Below are 22,457 nucleotides of genomic sequence, written 5' to 3' on the forward strand. Positions count from 1 at the left end.
GAAGGCACCAAACATGCATGTAAAACATGTATCATTTTTTACAGTGACTCGTTCAGTAAAGAGTCCTAGCACAGAGCTGCCGCCACTGCTTTCCTTTCCTAACAACTCACAGGAACACTGCTTAGATTACAGCTCGTATTCACAGTCACTGATGTATCTAGAACTTCCAGGTGCATATGAATGATGGTTTTTTTTCACAAAATTGGTCTCATTGTTAATCACAGCATGACTGGTTGATTCCGCTGTCACTCGTTTGTATTTAAAATAACATGCAAGGCCTTCAGTTCAGCTCCTGAAGTCCTAACCAATGGGAGAGCTTGCTTGGCTGCATCTACCTAGCTATCACCATGAATATAACAACCCTGATGAATCTATAAAATAAAAATGACATTCTTTTTTTCACAGATGTCTGTAGGCCTAATTATGTGAACCATCACTCCAGAAGAAAGAAACAACAAGATTTTTTTTTGTGGTTTTGAGCTTTTTTTATTCGATTCTTGTAGATGTTCACATTAGATTTAATGATCACATTAGATTAATACCAGGAATCCATGATGCGCCTCATGCTCATGAACCTCATGCCGCTCATTCCCATCACCTCCCTGAAGTTCCTGTACTCTCCGGGCCTGAAGTACCACATCCTGCCTCTGTAGTGGGGCTGCTCGTACATGAGCCAGTGGCCGTCCATCACGTGGCAAGACTGGCAGCCGCCGGACCAGTGGTAGCGGTCCATGATGGACTCGCAGTCCTCGGTCACCTCCATCATCTGGCCCATGAAGTTCTCCCTCTCATACATCCTCATGCGGTAGGATCCCCTGTACTGTTTTGGGAAGAGGATGAAAAAAGTCAGTTCAGTGGATATAACCTTTACGTTACGTCATTCTAAACAATTCCTTCAAAAATGACACGTTAAATCTTTATTTTTAAAGGGCCCATATCTTACATTTTCTTATATTTTCTTATTTTTTTTCCAAAAAGTCTTATAACTTATAATCATTTTCCAGCCTTTCTTCAGCCCTCGATGTTTTAGTTACTACACTTTTAAGACTGATGTAAATGACCTCTGTGCTGATTGGCTGCCTGCTTCACTTCAAAAGCAGAGAATGGGCGGAGCTAAACTAATGTAGGCCAAATAGACGTATATGGCACAACTGTGATATCATAAGAGCACTTAATTCAAAATGCAGCTTAATCTCCATACAGACTAAATAGTTATTTTTGAAACTTTTACTTTTTCACGATATGGGCCCTTTAACTTACATGGTCCTGAAGTTTTGCTACATACTTCTATAACCTAAGAGAAGCTCAACTGGGTTGCAATGAAGTCCCTGTAGTTACTGAATAATAAGCCTTAGTATGTAATAAGACTGAGATTATTGGGGATTATGAGCCAGCTGAGGCCTTGTCATGTATTTCGAAGCGAATCGTACCATGGGGATCATGCGGCAAGACCTGATCCAGTCGGTCATTCCCAGCATGCCCATGCAGTCGGCGTACTCGCCCCTCCTCATGAAATACTGTCTTCCCATGTAGTTGGGGCGGTCGTAGACCATCCAGCAGCCGCTCTCCACCCTGCAGGAGTGGCAGCGGCTCAGGTAGGAGGACATATCGGAACAGTCGCTGCTGCACTCATAGGAGCGGCCCATGAAGTTCCTGTCCTCGTAGAAGATGACCTGTTTGGGAAAAAAGAGTGCATTGAGAATGAAAGTGCATCATTGAAGTGATTGCTGTTCATGCTTTGCTGCCCCCTATGGCTCTTACCCTGCCCATTGTTGGTTTTTTGTGTGTTCGTCAAAGGCGACGCTTTGAATCTCCAACTGGTGAGCTGACACTGTGCCCGGTTTAACCCTTGCATTTATACCTCACCCATAACCCAAGTGGACATGTGGCTTCTATTGTGAAAAGCCCTGAGCCAGCAACATAGCACAGAGCTGATGGGCTTTCGCCGGGTTTCCATGTGACCCGGTCTCCAGAAGACTTTAGAATGGGCCCCACAGGCAAGACAATGCAGATAAAGTTCATTATTTTGGCCTTTACATGCTGGATTATCGGTTTTGTTGGACGCTGAATGAATTAGCTCTGTACCAAAAATGCTATTGTTTACTGATGACCCTACTAAATCTCTATCAAAACAAAATTAATTAAAATCAAATCACCCAATTAATTAGTACAGCAAACAAAGTTTAAAGTCTAAAGTCTTTTGTATTCAGGAACTATTTATAATTATTAATGCACAACACATTTTTCCATTCATTTATTCCATGCATGCTATGTCCCATCAGTTACTTTAAATAACGTATGCATGTACTATTTAAAAGTGCAAGAGGAGAGTTTTCTACATTTTGTTCCTGCACACATTGAACTTTTCATAGCTTTTCATTGCTGTTCATAAAGGCACTTTAATACACAACTTCTACTGATTTGCTGAGTTTAACAATGCACCAAAATCAGTGCACAGGCAGCATTATTTTTACCACAATGCGTTAAATTAAGCAAATAATTAGCATTAAAATGTGCAGCAGTGTGTTGTTTGTAGAGGATGTTATAACTTATTCTCACTCAGAAAAAAAACAAAACAAAACATAGAATTTGACCAGGGGAGTGCAAACCGTTGCTTACCACTGTACATTACAGAAAAAAAGTTGTAAAACTGTGACTATTCTATTATACATTTTCACTAGATTTAAGTTTTAATCAAAATATCACATTTAAAAAGGTACAGAACAGGCACTGAAGTTTTTTAAAGGTTTCCTAGTTAATTTTTTCCCAAACAGTGTTTTGGAATCTACTCAAAGTAAATAGTAGGTTACTGATATAATCGATAGTGACAGCTTTGATCGTTCACTCTCAGAAATAAAGGCACTACACTGTCTCTGGGTCAGCCCCCCTCTTGTCACTGAGGTGGTTCCCTCAGGGCTCCATCTCAGTACCTTTAGTCAGGGAACATAACTGAACCATAATCCACTGAAATGATATGTTCTAAGCTGTACTGACTCCACACGCCCCGCCTCGCCTACTGACTTTTATTCTAATGTTCTGTTTTAAAACATTCGGTTATGAAAAGGTACAAATATGAACTTTTTTACCTGGAAAAATGTATTTAAGGTTCACAATCAGACCTTAAAACCATTTGTACCTTGATGAAGGAAAAGTGTACGTTCACAGTACCTTTATTTCGAACAGTGTACATAAAACATAATTACAGTTACAATTACTAGTTCCAGTACATATAATCTTGTTAATTATACAATGCAATGGCCCCAAATCACACAGGGAAATACTGCTTTCATACCATTGAGTTAAAGGATGGGTGTTAGGTGTTTTTGATCTCAGTAATAGGATCCTGGACCCTAATAGCAATTATATTAATGTTCCTATCCATGTAATTATGCAAAATCTTTTTAAAAATGGGTGGAATTGCCCTATGTGGCCACTGCCACACTGACCATACTGATTCCTGAAAAGTTTCTGTTGGTGTTTTAATCACTCTAGAGATTCATGTGATCCATCAGTTTTTTTGTGAAAGTAATGCACTCTTTAACCTCGTTACTGCGTGGGGTCTTTAATGTATTGTGAGGTACACTCACCGGCCACTTTATTAGGTATGTTCAGTTGCTTGTTAACACAAATAGCTAATCAGCCAATCACATGGTTGCAACTCACTGCATTTAGGCCTGTAGAGGTGGTTAAGACAACTTGCTGAAGTGCAGACCGAGCATCAGAACGGGGAAGAAAGGGGATTTAAGGGGCTTTGAACGTGGCGTGGTTGTTGGTGCCAGACGGGCTGGTCTGAGTATTTCAGAAACTGCTGATCTGCTGGGATTTTCACGCACAACCATCTCTAGGGTTTACAGAGAACGGTCCGAAAAAGAGGAAATATCCAGTGAGCGGTCAGTTGTGTGGATGAAAATGCCTTGTTGATGTGAGAGGTCAGAGGAGAACGGGCAGACTGGTTCCAGATGATAGAAAGGCAGCAGGAACTCAAATAACCAACCAGAATCTCTGAGGAACGTTTCCAACACCTTGTTGAAAGTCTGCCATGAAGAATTAAGACAGTTCTGAAGGCAAAAGGGGGTCCAACCTTTTACTAGCAAGGTGGCTGGTGAGTGTATATAGCAATTGCAATATGTAGCAGTATAATTTAGTTCATATCATTCATCCAGTAGGGAACCTTCAGTTGGAACCTAACCTCCAACTGCTCCCCGGGTGCTGCGGATAGGGCTTGCCCACCACTCTGGGCAAGTGTGCTCACTAGTGTGTGTGTGAGCTCACTAGTGTGTATGTGGTGTTTCACTGCATGGATGGGTTAAATGCGGAGGTGAAATTTCCCCGTTGTGGGACTAATAAGGGTCACTTATCTGACCTGCAAAAGTGTTTCCATTTTCTGTAAATATTAGCCCATTTCACAATGTGCTACACTACAGTCCCCAGCATGCACCGCAACATAATGTGTGCTCTGACTCTCCCAACCCAACAACAGTCTATGGGACGGTTACACCTCAGTTCTATACAATTCCACACCAGTCCTGTCACCAAATGCATTTCTGCTGCAGATTAATCAACATAATTATGGGGCAGTCGTGGGCTGGAGGTTAGGGAACCGGCCCTGTGACCAGAAGGTTGCCAGTTCGATCCCCAGTACCGTCAGTCCATGACTGAGGTGTCCTTGAGCAAGACACCTAACCCCCAACTGCTCCCCAGGCACCGTGGATAGGGCTGCCCACCACTCCGGGCAAGTGTGTTCACTAGTGTGTATGTGGTGTTTCACTTCACGGATGGGTTAAATGCGGAGGTGGAATTTCCCGCGTTGTGGGATTAAAAAAGTATCAGTTACTTACTTATAAACACCAATTGTCAGCTCAGCAGGGACGCTCACACATTGAATATTTCAACTGTCCATGTAATATTTTAAGGTCTACAACAAGTGTTTGAAGTTTTTGTGCATTCTGAATGAACAATGGTTGGTTCAGATTATAGCACAACATTAATTAAAGATTAAATATAAACATTTTACTCTGGCTCGCAGACTCGATGAGATTTTTTAATATGGCCCTTTTACAGGTTGAAGTTGACACCCTTGTTTTAGGCCTTCAGAGAAGATCTAATGACTTGTGTGTCTAGGCATCCACAGCCAAGCTGTTCTCCCATTGGTTAGGAATTCAGGAGCTTATATGAAGGCCTGACATGTTAGATTAACTACAGAGGAGTAATGGAGGAATCAACCAATCATGCTGTGACTTACATTGAGACCAATTTTATTAAGAAAAAGTATCGCTCATATCCCCTTCTGGAAGTTCTAGGTACTTCATTGACTGTGAATATGATCTGTTGTCTAATCAGGTTTGGATTAGTTGTTAGGAATGAAAAACAGCTCTGACAGCTGTGTTAGAACACTTTACGGAATCACTGTAAAACCGATGCATACAAGCTCAGATATATGATAATGTCTGTTACAGGCTTCAGATAAAACATATGGAATGTGTTTTACAAGCTTCAACTGTAATCAAGACTTTAGTCCTGCAGTACTAGAAACCCATAGAGGCACTAGTAAAATTAGCTTTATCACAGAGCTTGTTTATTCCTTGTTTTGACACAGTTTTTATATTCATGGCCTGAACAGAATCTGTAAGCCACTGTTTTCCATTGCATTAAGGCTTTGTTGGCACTGAGAAGACTTGCGAAAGAAATGCCTTTTTAGTCACACAAACACATAAACCTGTCAATTCTGGCTGTTAGGCGACTGATTTGTTTATATGCCCCCGGGTTGCTTCTGTGGCCGAATGTGTTGCAACATTACTTAGTAGGCAGACACAGAATAACTAATTCATAATAGTGTAATTCAACCTGGGCTGAACTCCAGTCAGAAGGTCAAGGTCATTTCAGGTCATCAGTGAGGCTGAGGAGAAATTAGACTCAGCAGTTTGGGGAATTTCCTGACCCCAGCGAGCCTGGACAAACCCACCCACCCCAACCCCGCCGCCCTCATGCCTACAGGGCTTTGGTCTCAGGACTACAGGAATAGTTTATGAGGCCTGAATCAAATTTTTTTTTGTGTCCCAAAGTCCCAATAAGCTTCATTCCTCTGGAGAGAGAGAAACAGAGAAAGGAGAGAGTCTCCAGCTGCGAAAGAGGAAAGAAGGAGTGAAGGAGTTTGAGTGAGAGATCACCACTGATCACACAGACATAATTGCAATCGTTCTTTCTTTTTTTAGAAAACCGATCTGTCCGAGGCCCAGTAAATGAGTCAGGCTCGAACGGCCCTCTCAGCTCCTCGGGCAAGCCAGACAAGCTCAAAGCTGACTCACGACTGGTGCACTAGCTCCAGTCTAAAAAACACACATTCATTTAATAAACATTAGATGAGGTGTCAGACAGTGCAGTGTTGCAACTCTAGACCGCAAAGTGGAAACATTACTGAACATCGCTGCTTAAAGAAGAGTGCTGTTACTGTAGTGATGACCTGCTGTGTTAAAAACAGCCCAGCACTGTATAACACTATACACTCAGCTGCCACTTTATTAGGTACAGTTGCTTGCTAGTAAATGGTTGGAGCCCTTTTTGCCTTCAGAACTGCCTTAATTCTTTGTGGCATACTTTCAACAAGGTGATGGAAACATTCCTTAGAGATTTTGGTTGGTTATTTGAGTTCCTGCTGCCTTTCTATCATCTGGAACCAGTCTGCCCATTCTCCTCTGACCTCTCACATCAACTCACTGGATATTTCCTCTTTTTCGGACCGTTCTCTGTAAACCCTAGAGATGGTTGTGTGTGAAAATCCCAGCAGATCAGCAGTTTCTGAAATACTCAGACCAGCCCGTCTGGCACCAACAACCACGCCACGTTCAAAGCCCCTTAAATCCCCTTTCTTCCCCGTTCTGATGCTCGGTCTGCACTTCAGCAAGTTGTCTTGACCACCTCTACATGCCTAAATGCATTGAGTTGCAGCTGCGTGATTGGCTGATTAGCTATTTGTGTTAACAAGCAATTGAACATACCTAATAAAGAGGCCGATGAGTGTACATCACTATATGGCACATGCAGGGTTCATCTGACCCAGCATCACTGCGTTAAACGAGTTATAACCCAGTTTATTAGAGTGACCCTAATACATAGCTACTCTTGACCCAGCGCAGGGTTCATTTAAACTACTCTGTTTACTGTCTGACAGTAATCACTGATCACTGATACTTGTAGCCCAAGACATGCTGTTTTTTACTTCAGGGGAATGTTAGGCCTTTTTAAGTAAATATTAACATCATTTATGTAATAATTTTATTGTAGTTGACTAATGTTTGTTAACCTAGCTAACATTAAATGATAAATCAAACTAAATAAGGTGCTGTTGTTGAACGCAAGATGTTTGTCATGTGTTCTGTTGTCTCTGAAAGTTTGTTTTTAATTCGTGTCATCTTCTTTTCACAGGTTGGAACAAACATGGTGGAAAACTTGTGGTAAACTGAGAAAAGGCTTAGTAAATATTTGATTTTAAAATAAAGTTTGTCACTATTGACCAATCCTTCTATGATTTTTATTGATAAAGCTAGCTAGCAGCACGGTCGCCAGCTAGTAGCATGATAGCTAGTGAGCACAGTGAGAATGCCAGCTAATGTTATGTTGTAAGCTAGCTGAAATTTTAGTAAATTACAGATCACATATGTAACATATTTTGATCATGAACAATTTAAACAGCTGTCTTTTGTATAATTCACCTGGAAATTGGTAAAACAACACATTAGCCATTGATCAGTCAGACTCAAGTCATGCATTTGATGACTTAAGAATGGGTCGCTCTCAGGAGCTCAGTGAATTCCAGCGTGGTACCGTGATCGGACGCCACCTGTGCAACAAGTCCAGTTGTGAAATTTCCTCACTACTAAATATTCCACAGTTCACTGTCAGTGGGATTATAACAAAGTGGAAGTGATTGGGAACGACAGCAACTCAGCCATGAAGTGGTCGGCCACGTAAAATGACAGAGTGGTCAGTGGATGCTGAGGAGCATAGTGCGCAGAGGTCACCGACTTTCTGCAGAGTTAATCACTACAGACCTCCAAACTTCATGTGGCCTTCAGATCAGCTCAAGAACAGCGCAGAGAGCTTCATGGAATGGGTTTCCATGGCCGAGCAGCTGCATCCAAGCCTTACATCACCAAATGCAATGCAAAGCGTGGAATGCAGTGGTGTAAAGCGCCGCCACTGGACTCTAGAGCAGTGGAGACGTGTTCTCTGGAGTGACCAATCACGCTTCTCTGTCTGGGAATCTGATGGATGAGTCTGGGTTTGGCGGTTGCCAGGAGACGGTACTTGTCTGACTGCATTGTGCCAAGTGTAAAGTTTGGTAGAGGGAGGATTATGGTGTTGGGTTGTTTTTCAGGAGTTGGGCTCGGCCCCTTAGTCCCAGTGAAAGGAGCTCTTAATACTTCAGCACCAAGAGATTTTGGACAATTTCATGCTCCCAACTTTGTGGGAACTGTTTGGGGACGGCCCCTTCCTGTTCCAACATGACTGAGCACCAGAGCACAAAGCAAAGGCCATAAAGACACGGATGAGCGAGAATTGTGTGGAAGACCTCGACTGGCCTGCCCAGAGTCCTGACCTCAACCCCATAGAACACCTTTGGGATGAATTAGAGCGGAGACTGTGAGCCAGGCCTTCTCGTCCAACATCAGTGTCTGACCTCACAAATATGCTTCTGGAAGAATGGTCAAATATTCCCATAAACACACTCCTTACCCTTGTGGAAAGCCTTCCCAGAAGAGTTGAAGCTGTTATAGCTACAAGGGGTGGGCCGACTTCATATTAAATCCTATGGATTAAGAATGAGATGTCACTTAAGTTCATATGCGTGTGAAGCCAGTGTTAAAATGACCTTAAATTGATGAAGAACACATACTGACTTGTTTAGGACTCATATTGGGACATGAGGTGTGCCTGTTCTGACTTGGGACTTGAATCGAGACTCGACTGTCTTGGCTCAGGACTAGAGGCATGCTGGTTTTGTTTGCCGCTTAGTGTCTTGTTCCCACCTCTGGAAAATAAACTACTGTAACAAGTGTAGTTCATCACCACTTCGGCAAAAAACACATTCACTGGCCTTTTCCCACACTTTCATAACCTCATTAGACAGAATGTACAGTGACGTCTTAAAAGGAAACAGATATGATGAGCGGTGACTGTGCAGACTCTCCAGGCAGCACTCAGACACACCACGCATCGCACTCCAAGCATTTTTCCTCTCTGATTTGCCCTTTGAAGTGAAGACTCTGGTTTCCTTTCTCTGAGGATCAAAGTCATGTCACTTTGATCCTCGCCCTGAGAGTCTGTGATTGCTGCTATGACCAACACTGGCTAGTCTCTGGAGAAATCTGAGCCTGTAACCCGCTAACACAACATAATATGTTTTTCATTAATCCTTCATGTCCCACGTCCCATAAATCACAGAACATAGATAAACAAATTCTCTGCGGTCATCTAGTGGGGATGCGTGTGGTCTCTGCCTCTTTCTTTCTGTCCCCTCTCCCTCACTCATCCCCTATCATGCATTGTACAGAGGAGACAAAGGGAGCCAGAGAGTGTCTTCAAAGTGTCAGACCTCCGCAGGAGGAGTGAGGGAGGAAAAGAAGACATGCTCTGCCAAGCGAGGCCACGATAGCCATCTTTCCATGAAGTGTGCAGGTGTGAAAGAGAGAAAGATCATGAAAGAGAAGGGAGAGGCGCAGAGATGGAATGCCAAGAATGGAGATGTTGGGGAAACGGCTTTGTATCCAACTTTCTTGCTTCGTTTGATAAGTGGGCTGATAAAACTGTACATTTAATGGGTGCTTCTCATCCAGTGTAATCTGGTGTACGGTTCACAAGTTCACATGCTGCTATGAAATGCACATGACCATAATGATGAAGACCCAGTTGTGAAATTCTCTCACTTTTTCAGCGCTTGTGCTTGCATGGAGCTCAACCATGAGTTAATAGTTTTCCTGTAAGGCACACACTTCTCTCTGTTTCCTCAAGACGTCCTCCATTCTTAATTTTGTAGTTCGCTAAGGAGCCAAAACTCTAAACACTGTCAATCAGATTGCAATCCCCCTGACTGTGATTGGTCTTAATCACTGCATCATTTATTCTGAGACCTCCTCCTGATTGTGATTGGTCTTAATCACTACATCATTTATTCTGAGACCTCCTCCTGATTGTGATTGTTCATAATAACTGCATCATTTGTTCTGAGACCTCCCCCTGACTGTGATTGGTCATAATTACTGCATCATTTATTCTCAGACCTCCCCCTGACTGTGATTGGTCATAGTCACTGCATCATTTGTTCTGAGACCTCCGCCTGATTGTGATTGGTCATAATCACTGCACCAATTATTCTGAGACCTCTCCCTGGCTGTGATTGGTTTTAATCACCTCATCAATCATTCTCAGACCTCCCCCTGGCTGTGATTGATCTTAATCATCACATTATTCAATCTGAGACCTCCTCCTGACTGTGATTGGTCATAATCACTACATCAATTATTCTGAGACCTCTCCCTGGCTGTGATTGGTTTTAGTCACCTCATCAATCATTCTGAGACCTCTCCCTGGCTGTGACTGATCTTAATCATCACATTGATGGTTGAGTGGTTGGTTAGTGTAGTGGGTAACACCTCTGCCTTCTACGCTGTAGACTGGGGTTCAATCCCTGCCTGCGTAAAAGACCCTGCACTATACCAATAAGAGTCCTTGGGCAAGACTCCTAACACCACCTTTGCCTACCTGTGTAAAATGATCAAACTGTAAGTCGCTCTGGATAAGAGCGTCAGCCAAATGCTGTAAATGTACATTATTCAATCTGAGACCTCCTCCTGACTGTGACTGGTCATAATCACTGCATCAATCATTCTCAAATTTCAAAAAGCAGCACTACAATCATCTTTGGTGTGTTTCACTTCTGTTGGCGCTAAATTAAACCCATCCCATCAACTTTAACTAACTCTATTGTTGGGCTTTGTTGTTCTACCAGAGGAACATGTTTGATGGCCTACTTGAAAGAAACCATAACTTGTTATTTGCGGAAGTTCCAGGTAATTGTACGTTTGGATGAATACACTGTTATTTGGTTGAGCAGTGCCCGCTAACTGCTTAACTGCACCAGCAGTCCAATAAAGCCTGGTGAACAACGTATCAGCAAAATAAATATAAAAGCTGATGTGGCTGAATGGATGATAATGATGTTTAAACTTTTCCAGGCAAACAGCCAGTTTGCTAGCTAATGAACTTCATATTCTTATTTCAATGAGCAGTTTTCTATGGAAGGGGTCAGTCAAAAAGCAGCGCTGCCTTTTTTGTTATGTGTTATTTGTGGAAGTTCCAGGTAATTGCAAGTATGACTGCACTGTCATTAGTTTGACTGGTGCCTGCTAACACTGTTAAATGCTAACTCATCAAACGAAGGCCATTCTCTCAATCACCAGCAGTCCAAGAAGGCAAGTTGAAAGACAGAGTATTGGTGAAACTATTGTAATACATGATATGCTGGCATGTTAGAGAACCTATTAACTAATGAACTACCCTACGTTTCTTCTGAAACTATTAATAGTGAGTCTGTGCTGCAGTAACAGCCTCTTCTCTTCTGGGAAAACACTAGATGTTGGAACATTGCTGTGAGGACTTATTAAATAATAATAAGAAGAAGTTAAATTTATATAGCGCCTTTCACAAACCCAAGGATGCTTTACATCATAAAACAAAAAAATATTAAAACTACAGAGAGGAAAAACAAAGGTTTTTAGCAGAGATTTGAAGGAAGACAGAGAAGAGCAATTACGAAGAGTGGAAGGTAGAGAATTCCAGAGTTTGAGGGCAGCAGCACTGAAAGATCTGCCACCCATAGTAGAAAGTCTAGTTGAGGGAACTGTGAGGAGTCCAGTATTAGAAGATAGGGACAATATTAAGAAATGAGATCAGAAAGGAATGTCGGAGCCAAACCATGTAAAGCCTTGAAGGTAAGAAGAAGGATTTTGTACTTAACGATTTAGTTGTCCATGTCATCAAGTGTGTTTTGCTTTCAGTTTTCTGACATGACAAGTGAGTTTCATGCCAGGGATGTCTGTTTATAATAATGCCAATGTTTTCATGTTAACAGCTCACTGCACAGCATCTCTCGCCTTTTTACAACGTTAGGGCGCTTCAGGAATTGAATGTATAGAACGACGGTTTCATTATTGTACTGGTATCTTTAGCCAAGTTAAATGAGCATTAGTGAGGTCAGGTACTGACGTTGGATGCTCAGTTCTGGATCACTGCAACTTATCCCAAAGGTATTGGATGGAGCTCATTCTATCGGTCCTCAATTAGCTATGGAGATTATACAAGCTGTGTGAATGCTTGTGTCAATGGGTGACCTTAAAGTAGATGAATTTACATCTGTTGGAGTAACACAGCACTGTGTCAAACACCACCCTTCGTTTCTTTAATTTCAAATCAAGAGATGTCTCTAAGGAGATGAGATATGAGATAATCCACTTGCATAATGAAGGAGAAATTCAAAGGAGTGATGTTGCTAAAACTGGAGTTCAAAAGATGATTAAAAGCTACAGAGAGAATATATCCTAACAACCACCTGGAAGACCTGGTAGACCCCAAAACTGCCCTCATCAGATAAACAGCACTGAAAGCTTTGATCTCTGAGAGAGAGGAGAAAATCAAGCTGCTTCAGATCTGAAAACATCCACAGGTGTTTCTGTCCATCCTTCCACCGTGAGAAGACCACTCAGTGCTGTGGGTCTGAAAGGATGTGTAGCTGATCAAGAAGAACCTCGCTGAGAAAAGGAGACGGACACATCAAACAAAGAAGCTGAACGATGGACTGACCACACCAGAGTCCAGACTTCAACATCACTGAAGAACACTTTTTTGGTGCTATAGACAACTTTTTTTTTAAAAAATAGGTTCTATATACAACCATATACAACACATTCTCCATCAAGCTGAGGAACTATTTTAGCATCCAGAGAACCATCTAAACATGCATATCTGTGACTTTAAACATGGCACTCTCATAGGATGCTACCTCTGCCACGAATCAGTTTGTGAAATTTCTGTGCTGCTGGATCTGCCCCAGACAATTGTAAGTGCTGTTATTGTGAAATGGAAGCATCTACGGGCAACAACTCTGCCACGAAGCAGTAGACCACACAACCTCACAGAGTGGGGCTGTCATGATTGGTCCCTCCCAGTCCTGTCCATGTGTTTGTGTTGTGTTTTGGTTTAGCCCACATGTTCTGTGTTTTGGTTTTTTTAGTCCAGCCCCCTCATTTCATGACTCCACCCCTGTTTCCACCTGTGTTGCCACCTGTTCCTCATGTATTTAAAGCCTGTGTTTTCCCCTGTCTGGTCGCTGGTCTTTGTACTGGTCTATGTACTATTGTTTGTTCTGCTTGTTCTGTTTGATTCTGGTTTCTGTCATGTCTGCCCCCCGATCAGTCCATGTTGGATCTATGACCCTGGACCGTTTAGACGATGACCCTGGATTTGCCCATAATAAACGTTGCTTATCTCCGCATATGTGTCTGCCTCCTCGCTCCCGGAACTCCCGCTCCTGCTCCGGAACTTTTAATGCTCCAGCACCAAGACATTTTGGACAATTCTATGCTTTGTGGGAACAGTTTGGGGAAGAACCATTTCTGTTCCAGCATGACTCAGCCCCAGTGCACAAAGCAAGCTCCATACAGGCCTGGCTGGTTGAGGTTGGTGTGGAAGAACTTGGCTGACCCTCACAGAGCCCTGACCTCAACCTCATCCAAGACCTTTGGGATGAACTAAAACACAGATTTTGAGCTGGACCCTCTTGTCCAACATCAGTGTCTGACCTCAAAAATGCTCTTCTGGATGAATGTTCAAAAATTCCCTCAGACGCTCTCCAAAGTCTTGCAGAGATCTTCCCAGAACAGTAGAAGCTGTTACAGCTGCAAAGGGTGACCAACTCCATATTAGGTTTATAATGGGATGTCATGCTTTTGTCCATATAGTGTTGGACTGTCTGTACTAAAGAATTTTTTCAAGAGTGTAGTGTTAGGCCAGGGTCTGTCGTGCGTCATTTGATAAATGGTAATGTCATTACACTGTCATTCTGCCTGTCCTGTTCCATATTCAAACAATTTGCGGACCGTACCCCTGACAAAAACAAACTCTTCTCACTGCTCTGTTCTTAATGAGTAGCTGCGGCTCAAGATCAGAAAGGATGTAATTGCCCTATAGACGTTGTGGTCCTTCAGAAAAGGGATTCAGGGATTCTAGATGCCTTTTCAAGACAGCGTGACACTTTTGAACGGCAACAGCCACAAGTGTGGAGATGTATTTAGCAGTAAAACATGCAGAAAACTCGCCTTTTGGCTTCTTTTTTCACAAGCACTGATTAGCTTAGCAGAGGTACAAATGAAAGTGTGATGTTTGATGTTTAAATGTATTCAGATTAATCACACGGCACTGAGTAGCACTTGCAGGTGACCTGACCTCAGGCTAAGCTTCACCCGGTCATGAAACGAGTTAACCCGAAACAGCCTGCGCTTAATAAGATCCAGTTTGCTCGTCCTGACTCTGATACTTTGCAGGATCCTGTCGAATACCAACAGTTTTTGACCAGCCTGTGGAGTTGCATCACGCTGCAAGGCTTCAGGGTGACGTAATTGTATAGGTTTTGCGGCAGAACATTTGAGCAACACTAGTAATTTTATTAGGAACATTTGGTCGAGTCAAATTAAACGCAGAGACAATTGCGAGGTCTTATATAAAGATATAATGGAAGAAGTGAATCAGGATGACAGCGACGCATGTGGTTATTCACTCAACCCTAGAGCTTTGGCAGCGAAAAAGATGGCACATGAATAAAAGTGATTGCACAATACAGAGAACCACTTTAAAAGCAGCTGCTGCTAAAGTCTGCCTTTGTTTCTCTCAGCACAGATTACAGAGCTGTAACGATCACGCTATTAAACTCAATTATATATAACAATTTATCTTCTTGATGAATCAGCAGCAATTAGCTGTCAATCTGCATGATCGTTATACATATATTATGTTTTCCTAATGTCCTCTATTACAGTACATATCAAAGCCTGATAGATATGCACACATGGAAGTCATGCATCATTCTGTAACTGCCGTGATTCACTTATTAGACACTGACTTTACGGCAAAAACGAATCGGTCCATATGAATATTTTTCCTTACAATGTTGCCGGATCCTATTAATTTAAAGGTCTGTAAGCAAGTGAAATGTGTCTGTTGCTACATGCAAGCTAACACTGCTGTGCACCTGACATCATGAGACTGATCTTTCCAAGCTGCCCCACACAAAACCAGCATGCTTTGTCCAGTGTGGTCATTTAGAGCAAGGTCCCAAATACAGGGGATTCAATAGGGTCCAGGACCCCTAATTAACCTCTTGAACATCTTGACCCCTTGAACATCTCTCAAAACAAACTTATTTTTACACTATATTGTCCCTATGTTGTCTCTTGTCCCCACTCAGATACAAATTCAGTGAAAGCTTATTGTTTGTTGTTATCTTTAGTGTTCTTAACTAACTAGGGCTGTAGCACTGCTCTGCCTCAGGGTGATGCTGTAGCAGACTGCTTCACCCAGTTGGTCCTTCATAGTCTAGAAACTGCAAATTGGATACCTCGGAAAAACAGTGTGCCGCAGCATATCTATTAATCTGACAACGTGCCCAATCTGCCCAAAGCATGGACGCAGCTATGATGAGTGAGTTAGCAGCTAGCCTATGCTACTAGAGTGGCCAGCCTACATGGGGACCCCCAAATACAAGAGGGTGTTTCACACACTGGTTTAGAGGCTTTAGGCTGCAGTTTGAGCAGCTGTTCTCCGTTTAGAGCTGTGCTGAAGTTTAAGAGACGATTCTTATTACATTCATGCAACACCATTTCAGTGTGTCGCAGGGTTAGCTCGTTATTAGCAAGGATGTATCCATGTTCATATTTCAGCTCCTTAATGAGCTCATAGTCCAGGGGTTCCAGAGACATTCGTTGGAAAAATGCACACCCAGCAAAACATATGAAACTTGGATCTTTATTATATATGAAAATTTTGTGTTTAATATTCATGATTTAAAAAAAAAGTGCAAAATTGTGTAAAAAAGTGCAAAAGACTGCAAAATGATGACGTGACTTCAGAGGCCTACAGGGAATATGATGTCATGATGCCGTGCCTTATGGATGATATGCCATTGTGGGAGGGTTCAGGGTTCTACTGGTACACATTCTCTACAGAGAACACACTTCTTCTCATTTTAATGCACAATTACTGTTTATTTACGGAATCGAACACATTGGGGGGAAAACATAAAACTTGGCCTGTGGAAAAAAAATGCCCCATTAAAATGTGTTCTCTGTAGAAAATAGGTAAACCTACTTTCACTTCGCAAATCAAAAATAAAAATACATTGTGATTTTTTTTGTCTGTCAGCGTTAAGTTTTAAATTCTTGTAACAGTTTACTGCATTTATGTTTATGTGAGCATTCTAATTGTTAATAATTACGACTGTATATTCTCTAATACATATAAAATGATTTATGCATCATCCTACTGAACTGGGTCAATTTAGAGCTGAAACACATTTGAGACTAGTGTTTTAGACTAAAGTCCTTTAGTTTTGAGTGACCCTATACCTTAATTATGTTTATTTTATTAAAGGAAATGAGTAAATATTCCACTTTGCCACTATTGGAACCATTACAACTCTTTTGAAACTTTACCAAATGTTCCAGTAATGACTGTTTCCGTAGTGACAATTTTAGCTCATGTTGAGCTCAAAAACTCAGCCAGTACATGACCAGAAAACATAGCTTTGAACAGCTGTCACACTAAAAACACCATATTTTTCATGAAAACACTAAAATATTACTGAACTGCAGAAAATCTGTGTTTCAGTAGTGACAATATCTAATGTTTCACACTGATTCTCAGACTTTGGGACACTTACTTCAAACAGTGGCATTGAACTGCTCACCATGTGGCAATGAGGGACAGGGATGCAGCCTCACTCCCTTCTCTAAAATATAGGGGCATGGCTAATAGAAGGCTCCACCCACACACTAAAACGCTGTGTTTTGGTAGTGACATGAAAATGTGGGACAGTATTTTTTAAAATTTGTTTTTAATAATTAAACTCATGACAAAGAAATCATAAAGATCTATTAAAAACAACTGAATAAAGCACCTTATAAATATATTTAGCTTATTACTATCTCAAATAATGCCTTTGGTTTAAACAGGTCAGAGCATAATCCTTGTAAACATCTAAAGCCTGAAGACTTTTATTCATCTCTCTCTTTTATTTTTGATAATAGCCAATAATGGTTAGATGATTCTGTTACTGATATGATTGATAGTAACAGTTGTGCTAGAGAAGATAGTCTGTAACATGTGTAAACCTGCGTTAGCCGCACAAGCTGAAATGCAGGATTACAACACATCCTGGATGATGAGCGTCCTGGAGCCCTCAAGGAAAATACAGTGTATATGTAAACAGATTCTGCGTCAAACCCAAGTGCTGAGTGAGGTGCTCTGGGGAAGCAGGCTTTATGTGTCCAGCGGGACTCGTATTTTCGCACTGTGAAAGATTTATGTGACACTGAACAATGTCGTTGTTTTGTTTTGCTATTAGCAGGATAGCGAAAGTGTGTGGCTGTCGTTCTCTGCGCCTTTACTCCTTTTCCTTGCTTTATTTCCACTTTTCTGCTCAGATTTGATGATGAAACTAACTTACCACATCCAAGAGATGCTAATGTGCTAACATGCTAGTCCCTGCCAAGCTAACAGTGTCAAAGGGGGCTATGAAACGATGCTAACCGTGTTTTTATCAGTGTTATGTTGATTGTCAGGGAGCTGTGAGTTGAGCCACTGTAAACAAGTGCTGTAATTTTAGTCATTTTTTACTGTACAATTTACAATGTTATGCTGTTGTTTTTAACATGTATTTTGCTATGAATTCTGGGAGCTTAACACTTTACCGCATAATTTAGAGTCAGTTCATTAAAATGTCTGCAAAAGCAAAATGATAAAAGTGAGGATATTAATTAAAAACATGCAGGATTTTGTGAAAGCATGTATTTGGTGTACAAATGAAATGCATCAGATAAATTAGAAAAGTCAAATAAGGAACATAAAGTATGCTAATATGGCTTTGATGCTGTTGGAGGTTAGGGAACTGGCCCTGTGATCGGAAGGTTGCCTGTGTGTGTGTGCCCACTAGTGTGTATGTGGTGTTTCACTTCACGGATGGGTTAAATGCGGAGGTGAAATTTCCCCATCTGTAGGACTAATAAGGGTCACTTAATTCATTAATAAATAAACTGATTGGTCATCATTGTGGGCTGTATCCGTTGAATGTGGTCACCATTGCTTGGACTGTCTTGGTATCTGGCCCTGAGGTAGCTGAACTGACCTGGCAACAGTGAGGCTGAGAGCCAGCAAGCTAAGTTAGCTAACCCTGCAGTTAGCAAGCTGGCTAACTCCTTCCAAACAAAGAGTAAAACTACAAAAGTAAAGATAATGATACAGTTTCTCTTCTATGTGCTGATTCATAGTCGATGGGAAGGAAATATTAAGCATAAACTTTGCTAAAACTAGCATTTAGGGGTTCGGTGCTACTACATAGCCCCGCCCTTCAGAGGTCAACAGAGTCAAACCTTGGGCATGTTCAGTCTCAGTGTGTTGTGCACCATTTTGCTAGTTTTCTAGTTAAACATCTTTCACTGAAACAGTGAGAAATGATGGGCAGCAGGCTTTGATGCTTGTTTACTCTCGTTTGATGGGCGTGTCAGAGGTGTTACCCAGTCAGTAGTGATTTGTATGTAACCTAAGCTGCATTAAAAAGGCAGTGCGCACAATGAAGTCTAATAAAGTCCTCAACAAATGGCCACTTCAGCTTGGTGTACGCAACCGCAACTATAGACATTAGAACACGTATAGTGAAGTATTACGTATTTAAACCCACCCATCTCTGAATTTTGTTTAAAAGATTGCCAAGAATGGGCTTCTTAGCCGACATACATCCAAAAAATAGCCCAAAAGTTAAAACGTATGTATTTTGATTACGTCAATTTTCCATTCAATTTAAAATACAGAAATCCAATGTAAAAAATGATATTATAGTTTATGTTTCTCCATCATGTTCAATAAAGCTGAATGAATTAAATAGCGTTCAAATTAAAAGTGCTTGTAGGATTTACGCAATTCTTTTACATCACATTTATGTATTTCTAAAGAGTTTATAGCACCTTTTGTGTTCATAGCACAGTTACTCAGACTGTGTTATTGTACTAAATGACAAAACATGTTAAATTCACAAACATTTACTGTCATCCAAACTGTATTAAACAGTATTTGCTGAGTCACATTACAGTCTAATGTGAAAGTAAATGAACATAGCTTAATATTTCAGCTGTGATCAAATTCCCTGCTTTAGAATTTCTATTCACTCCCAACTGAACTACTAATTACAGCAAACATTTATGTGCGTAACTTTCCTACTGAGGTGCATCTCTCATGCTAACCATCATGCTAGTTAGGCAGCTATTGCTATCAGTCACTTCAGGCCATGCTAACATGTCAAGGTCACCTACAATTACGAAAACCATGCACCGTTTATTTGAATATTAATGGAATACAACTTTACATTCTGCTTCACAATAAATCACTGCCACTGTTTATTTATTAATAGGGCTTTTGTACCCATTACCATGACAGCAGACCTAGGAAGGATACTAGCTAGCTAGTTCGCTGGTGTTTGTCTAGAGTATCTCTCAAAATACGCAAAATGAAACATTAATATCTGGTCAAAAACATTAAAAACACAAATTAAGTTAATGTGCATCACATTTTCATTGCAGTTGCAGTGAATAATAAAGGATGGCAGGAGACTAAAAATAAACAGAGCTGTTTTATGTCCACCATGATGGCTGAAGCAGTTTCCTGGTTGATTACGTGTTTCCTGTTATTGTTGCACAGCCGCACGGCCTCCTAATAAGATTTAGTGGAAAAATCTAATACTTCTCATACAATTCAGTTAAATCAGTTTGGGATTTATCCAGATTGGGTTCCTTATAAGGAATAAAAACCCTTGCATAACACAACACATTATTTCCAAAAGCACCACTTTTTCTATTTAAATAAACATGCTCCGTTTTGTCAGGGCTAAATGCTAATTCCATGTGCAAACTATAATTGCCTTGAAAGTCTGTGACACAAAATTGCTCATCTCAGCAAATTCTGTTGTAATGAATGCCATTTGACTTCTGATCATTCACTGGCAAATGCAGGTGTGACTGGGCCTTCATTATTGTTATTACTATGGTGGTGCATTGATTTATATTATTCTTCTTCTCCGAAAGACACTGTTTCGTATACATTATCTCAGAGCAGGCCTCCAAGCATGAATTTATTGTTGTTCTGACCCACACTCATGCATTTGTCTTTTTTTTTTACCTCCCCTTGTTTGTCCATTAATTTTTGAATGTCCCTTTCATTGTTGCCACCAAACTGTATTACTTTTTTTGCCCGACACCCACCAAAATGCACACACTCAGGGCAGGTCTCCAAGCTCAAAATCACAGCCACACTGACCCACACTCCTCTATTTGTTGTTTTTTCATCCCTCACTCACATTGCATACAGTCCCGGTCAATTTCACCCAAACCCAGCCCTATTATTTCCATTTCCATTTACAACATTTGGCAGACGCTCTTATCCAGAGCGACTTACATTTTGATCATTTTATACAGGAAGGTGAAGGTGGTGTTAATAGTCTTGCCCAAGGGCTCTTAGTGGTGTAGTGTAGGGTTCTGACCCAGGTGGGGTTTGAACCCCAGGCTACAGTGTAGAAGGCAGAGGTGTTATCCACTACACTAACCAACCACCAACACCACATTTCCTTTGTCCAACTGATAACAAAATGCATGTACTAACTCAGGGCAGATCCCTAAGCTCTAAATTACAGCCACACTGACCCGCACTCCTCTATCTGTCGTTTTTTCATCCCTCATCTTATTCATTTTAGCTCAAACTCAGCCCTATTGTTTACTTTGCTCAACAGCCACCAAAATTCAAGTACTTATTCATGGCAGATCCCCAAAATCTAATCCACAGACACACTGACCAGCACGCCTGTATCTGTTGTTTTTTTATCCCTCGTTCCTCCGATAGTGTCCCATTCATTTTCTTTCACAACAAAAGCCCTAATCTGTCTTTTTCCCCAGCAGCCACCAAAGTACATGTATTCAAGGCCTTACTGACCTGCACTCCTCTATGTGTAGTTTTTTCATCCCTCATTCCACCTATAGACTTCCATAGTAACTGCTGTGCAACCATTCCACGTTTCCTTCAGGAAATGCACTTTTCTAGTTGTTATTATTATTTTTAAGAGATGTTATTGAGGCGTTTTAGACTTCTGGTGACCATATGCATGGTGTCTTCTGTTTGGGTCTTCAGGCCTCTGAATGGCTGGTTCATGATTCCTGTAATCATCTCCACCCATCTTATAGCTGGCTGCCTTTACTCTTCCACACAGAATGATCTGTTTTTCTTATAATGTGTCCAAAATAAGATCTTCAGTTTGGTTATATGGGCTTGGAGTGAGAGAAGAGGATTGAGATGTTTGAGCATCCATTTGTTTGTCTTCCTTGACGCCTGAGGTTCTCTCAAAAGTCTCTGCTCTAGTAGGTGAAATGTGATAGTGTGTTATGCCATTATTTTATTCTGGTTAATTAAAAATAGATATTTTGTTCAGTTAGAAAGCTAAAAATGAAAGCATGCCAAAAGGCTTGAATCTACTCTTTATATTGATATATCATGTAATGTAATATATAATATATTCTGTATTATACCATATTACCCTAACATAAACATATGAAAGCATGTGTATGTGTGTACGTGTTTATGAATTTTCCATACAGTGGTCTGCAGAAAGAGGGGTTTAGGAAAACGTCCAGGCCTGTTCCTCTCAATCCTAAAGCTGAGGAACGTGGGGAGCAGCATGACACTAATCCCCTGAGCTCAGAGAGCTGGGGGCTGCCAGGGGGACCACCAAATTAGGGGCAATAAGCAAGTTAAAGCCAGAGAAGTGTTTATTTACAAAGACTTAAAGATGTGAGTGAGCAAGAGACAGAGAGAGAGGAAAGAGAGGGAAACAGAGAGACAGAGGGAGAATCGGAGTGGAATGACATAGGAAGAAAGGAGAGAGAAAAGAGAGGGACACAGAGGGTGAGCAAGTGGATCTGGAAAGAGAAAAAGAAAGAAAGAGAGAGAGAGTGGGAGAAAGAGACTGAGAAAAGACAAAGAGAGAGAAGAGAGCGGTGATAAAGTTTAGGAAAGAGAGCATGTGAGACACAGAGAGAGAGGGGGAGAAAGGAGAGAGAAGGAAACGGAAAGAGAGAGGGAGAGACAGAGAGACAGAG

General features: G+C 41.3%; 1 protein-coding gene across 3 annotated transcripts; it reads right to left on the reverse strand.

The window, feature by feature from the left end:
• Nucleotides 1–535: 535 nt before the first annotated feature.
• LOC108424029 (gamma-crystallin M2-like) lies at nt 536–8,748 on the reverse strand. 3 transcript variants are annotated; one of them, XM_037531113.1, is made up of 3 exons: nt 8,734–8,748; nt 1,431–1,673; nt 536–820 (listed from the first exon to the last, which is right to left on the reverse strand). In XM_037531113.1, exons 2-3 carry the CDS (start codon nt 1,644–1,646, stop codon nt 536–538), a joined length of 501 nt encoding a protein of 166 aa, XP_037387010.1. In that variant the 5' UTR covers nt 1,647–1,673; nt 8,734–8,748. The 3 variants fall into 3 exon arrangements, with proteins under 3 accessions (XP_037387010.1, XP_037387009.1, XP_017547261.1); XM_037531112.1 differs by lacking the exon at nt 8,734–8,748 and adding an exon at nt 3,438–3,455; XM_017691772.1 differs by lacking the exon at nt 8,734–8,748 and adding an exon at nt 1,762–1,770.
• Between the last annotated feature and the right edge of the window lie 13,709 nt (nt 8,749–22,457).

This window comes from Pygocentrus nattereri, chromosome 19 (genome assembly GCF_015220715.1).
Source record: "Pygocentrus nattereri isolate fPygNat1 chromosome 19, fPygNat1.pri, whole genome shotgun sequence".
Lineage (NCBI taxonomy): Eukaryota > Metazoa > Chordata > Actinopteri > Characiformes > Serrasalmidae > Pygocentrus > Pygocentrus nattereri.

What these genes read in the sequence shown, in the direction of transcription:
- LOC108424029 (XM_037531112.1), bottom strand. An exon ending in CTTGCCGCATGATCCCCATG is followed by an intron (nt 821 to 1,430) that starts GTACGATTCGCT and finishes TTCCCAAAACAG; the next exon opens with TACAGGGGATCCTACCGCAT.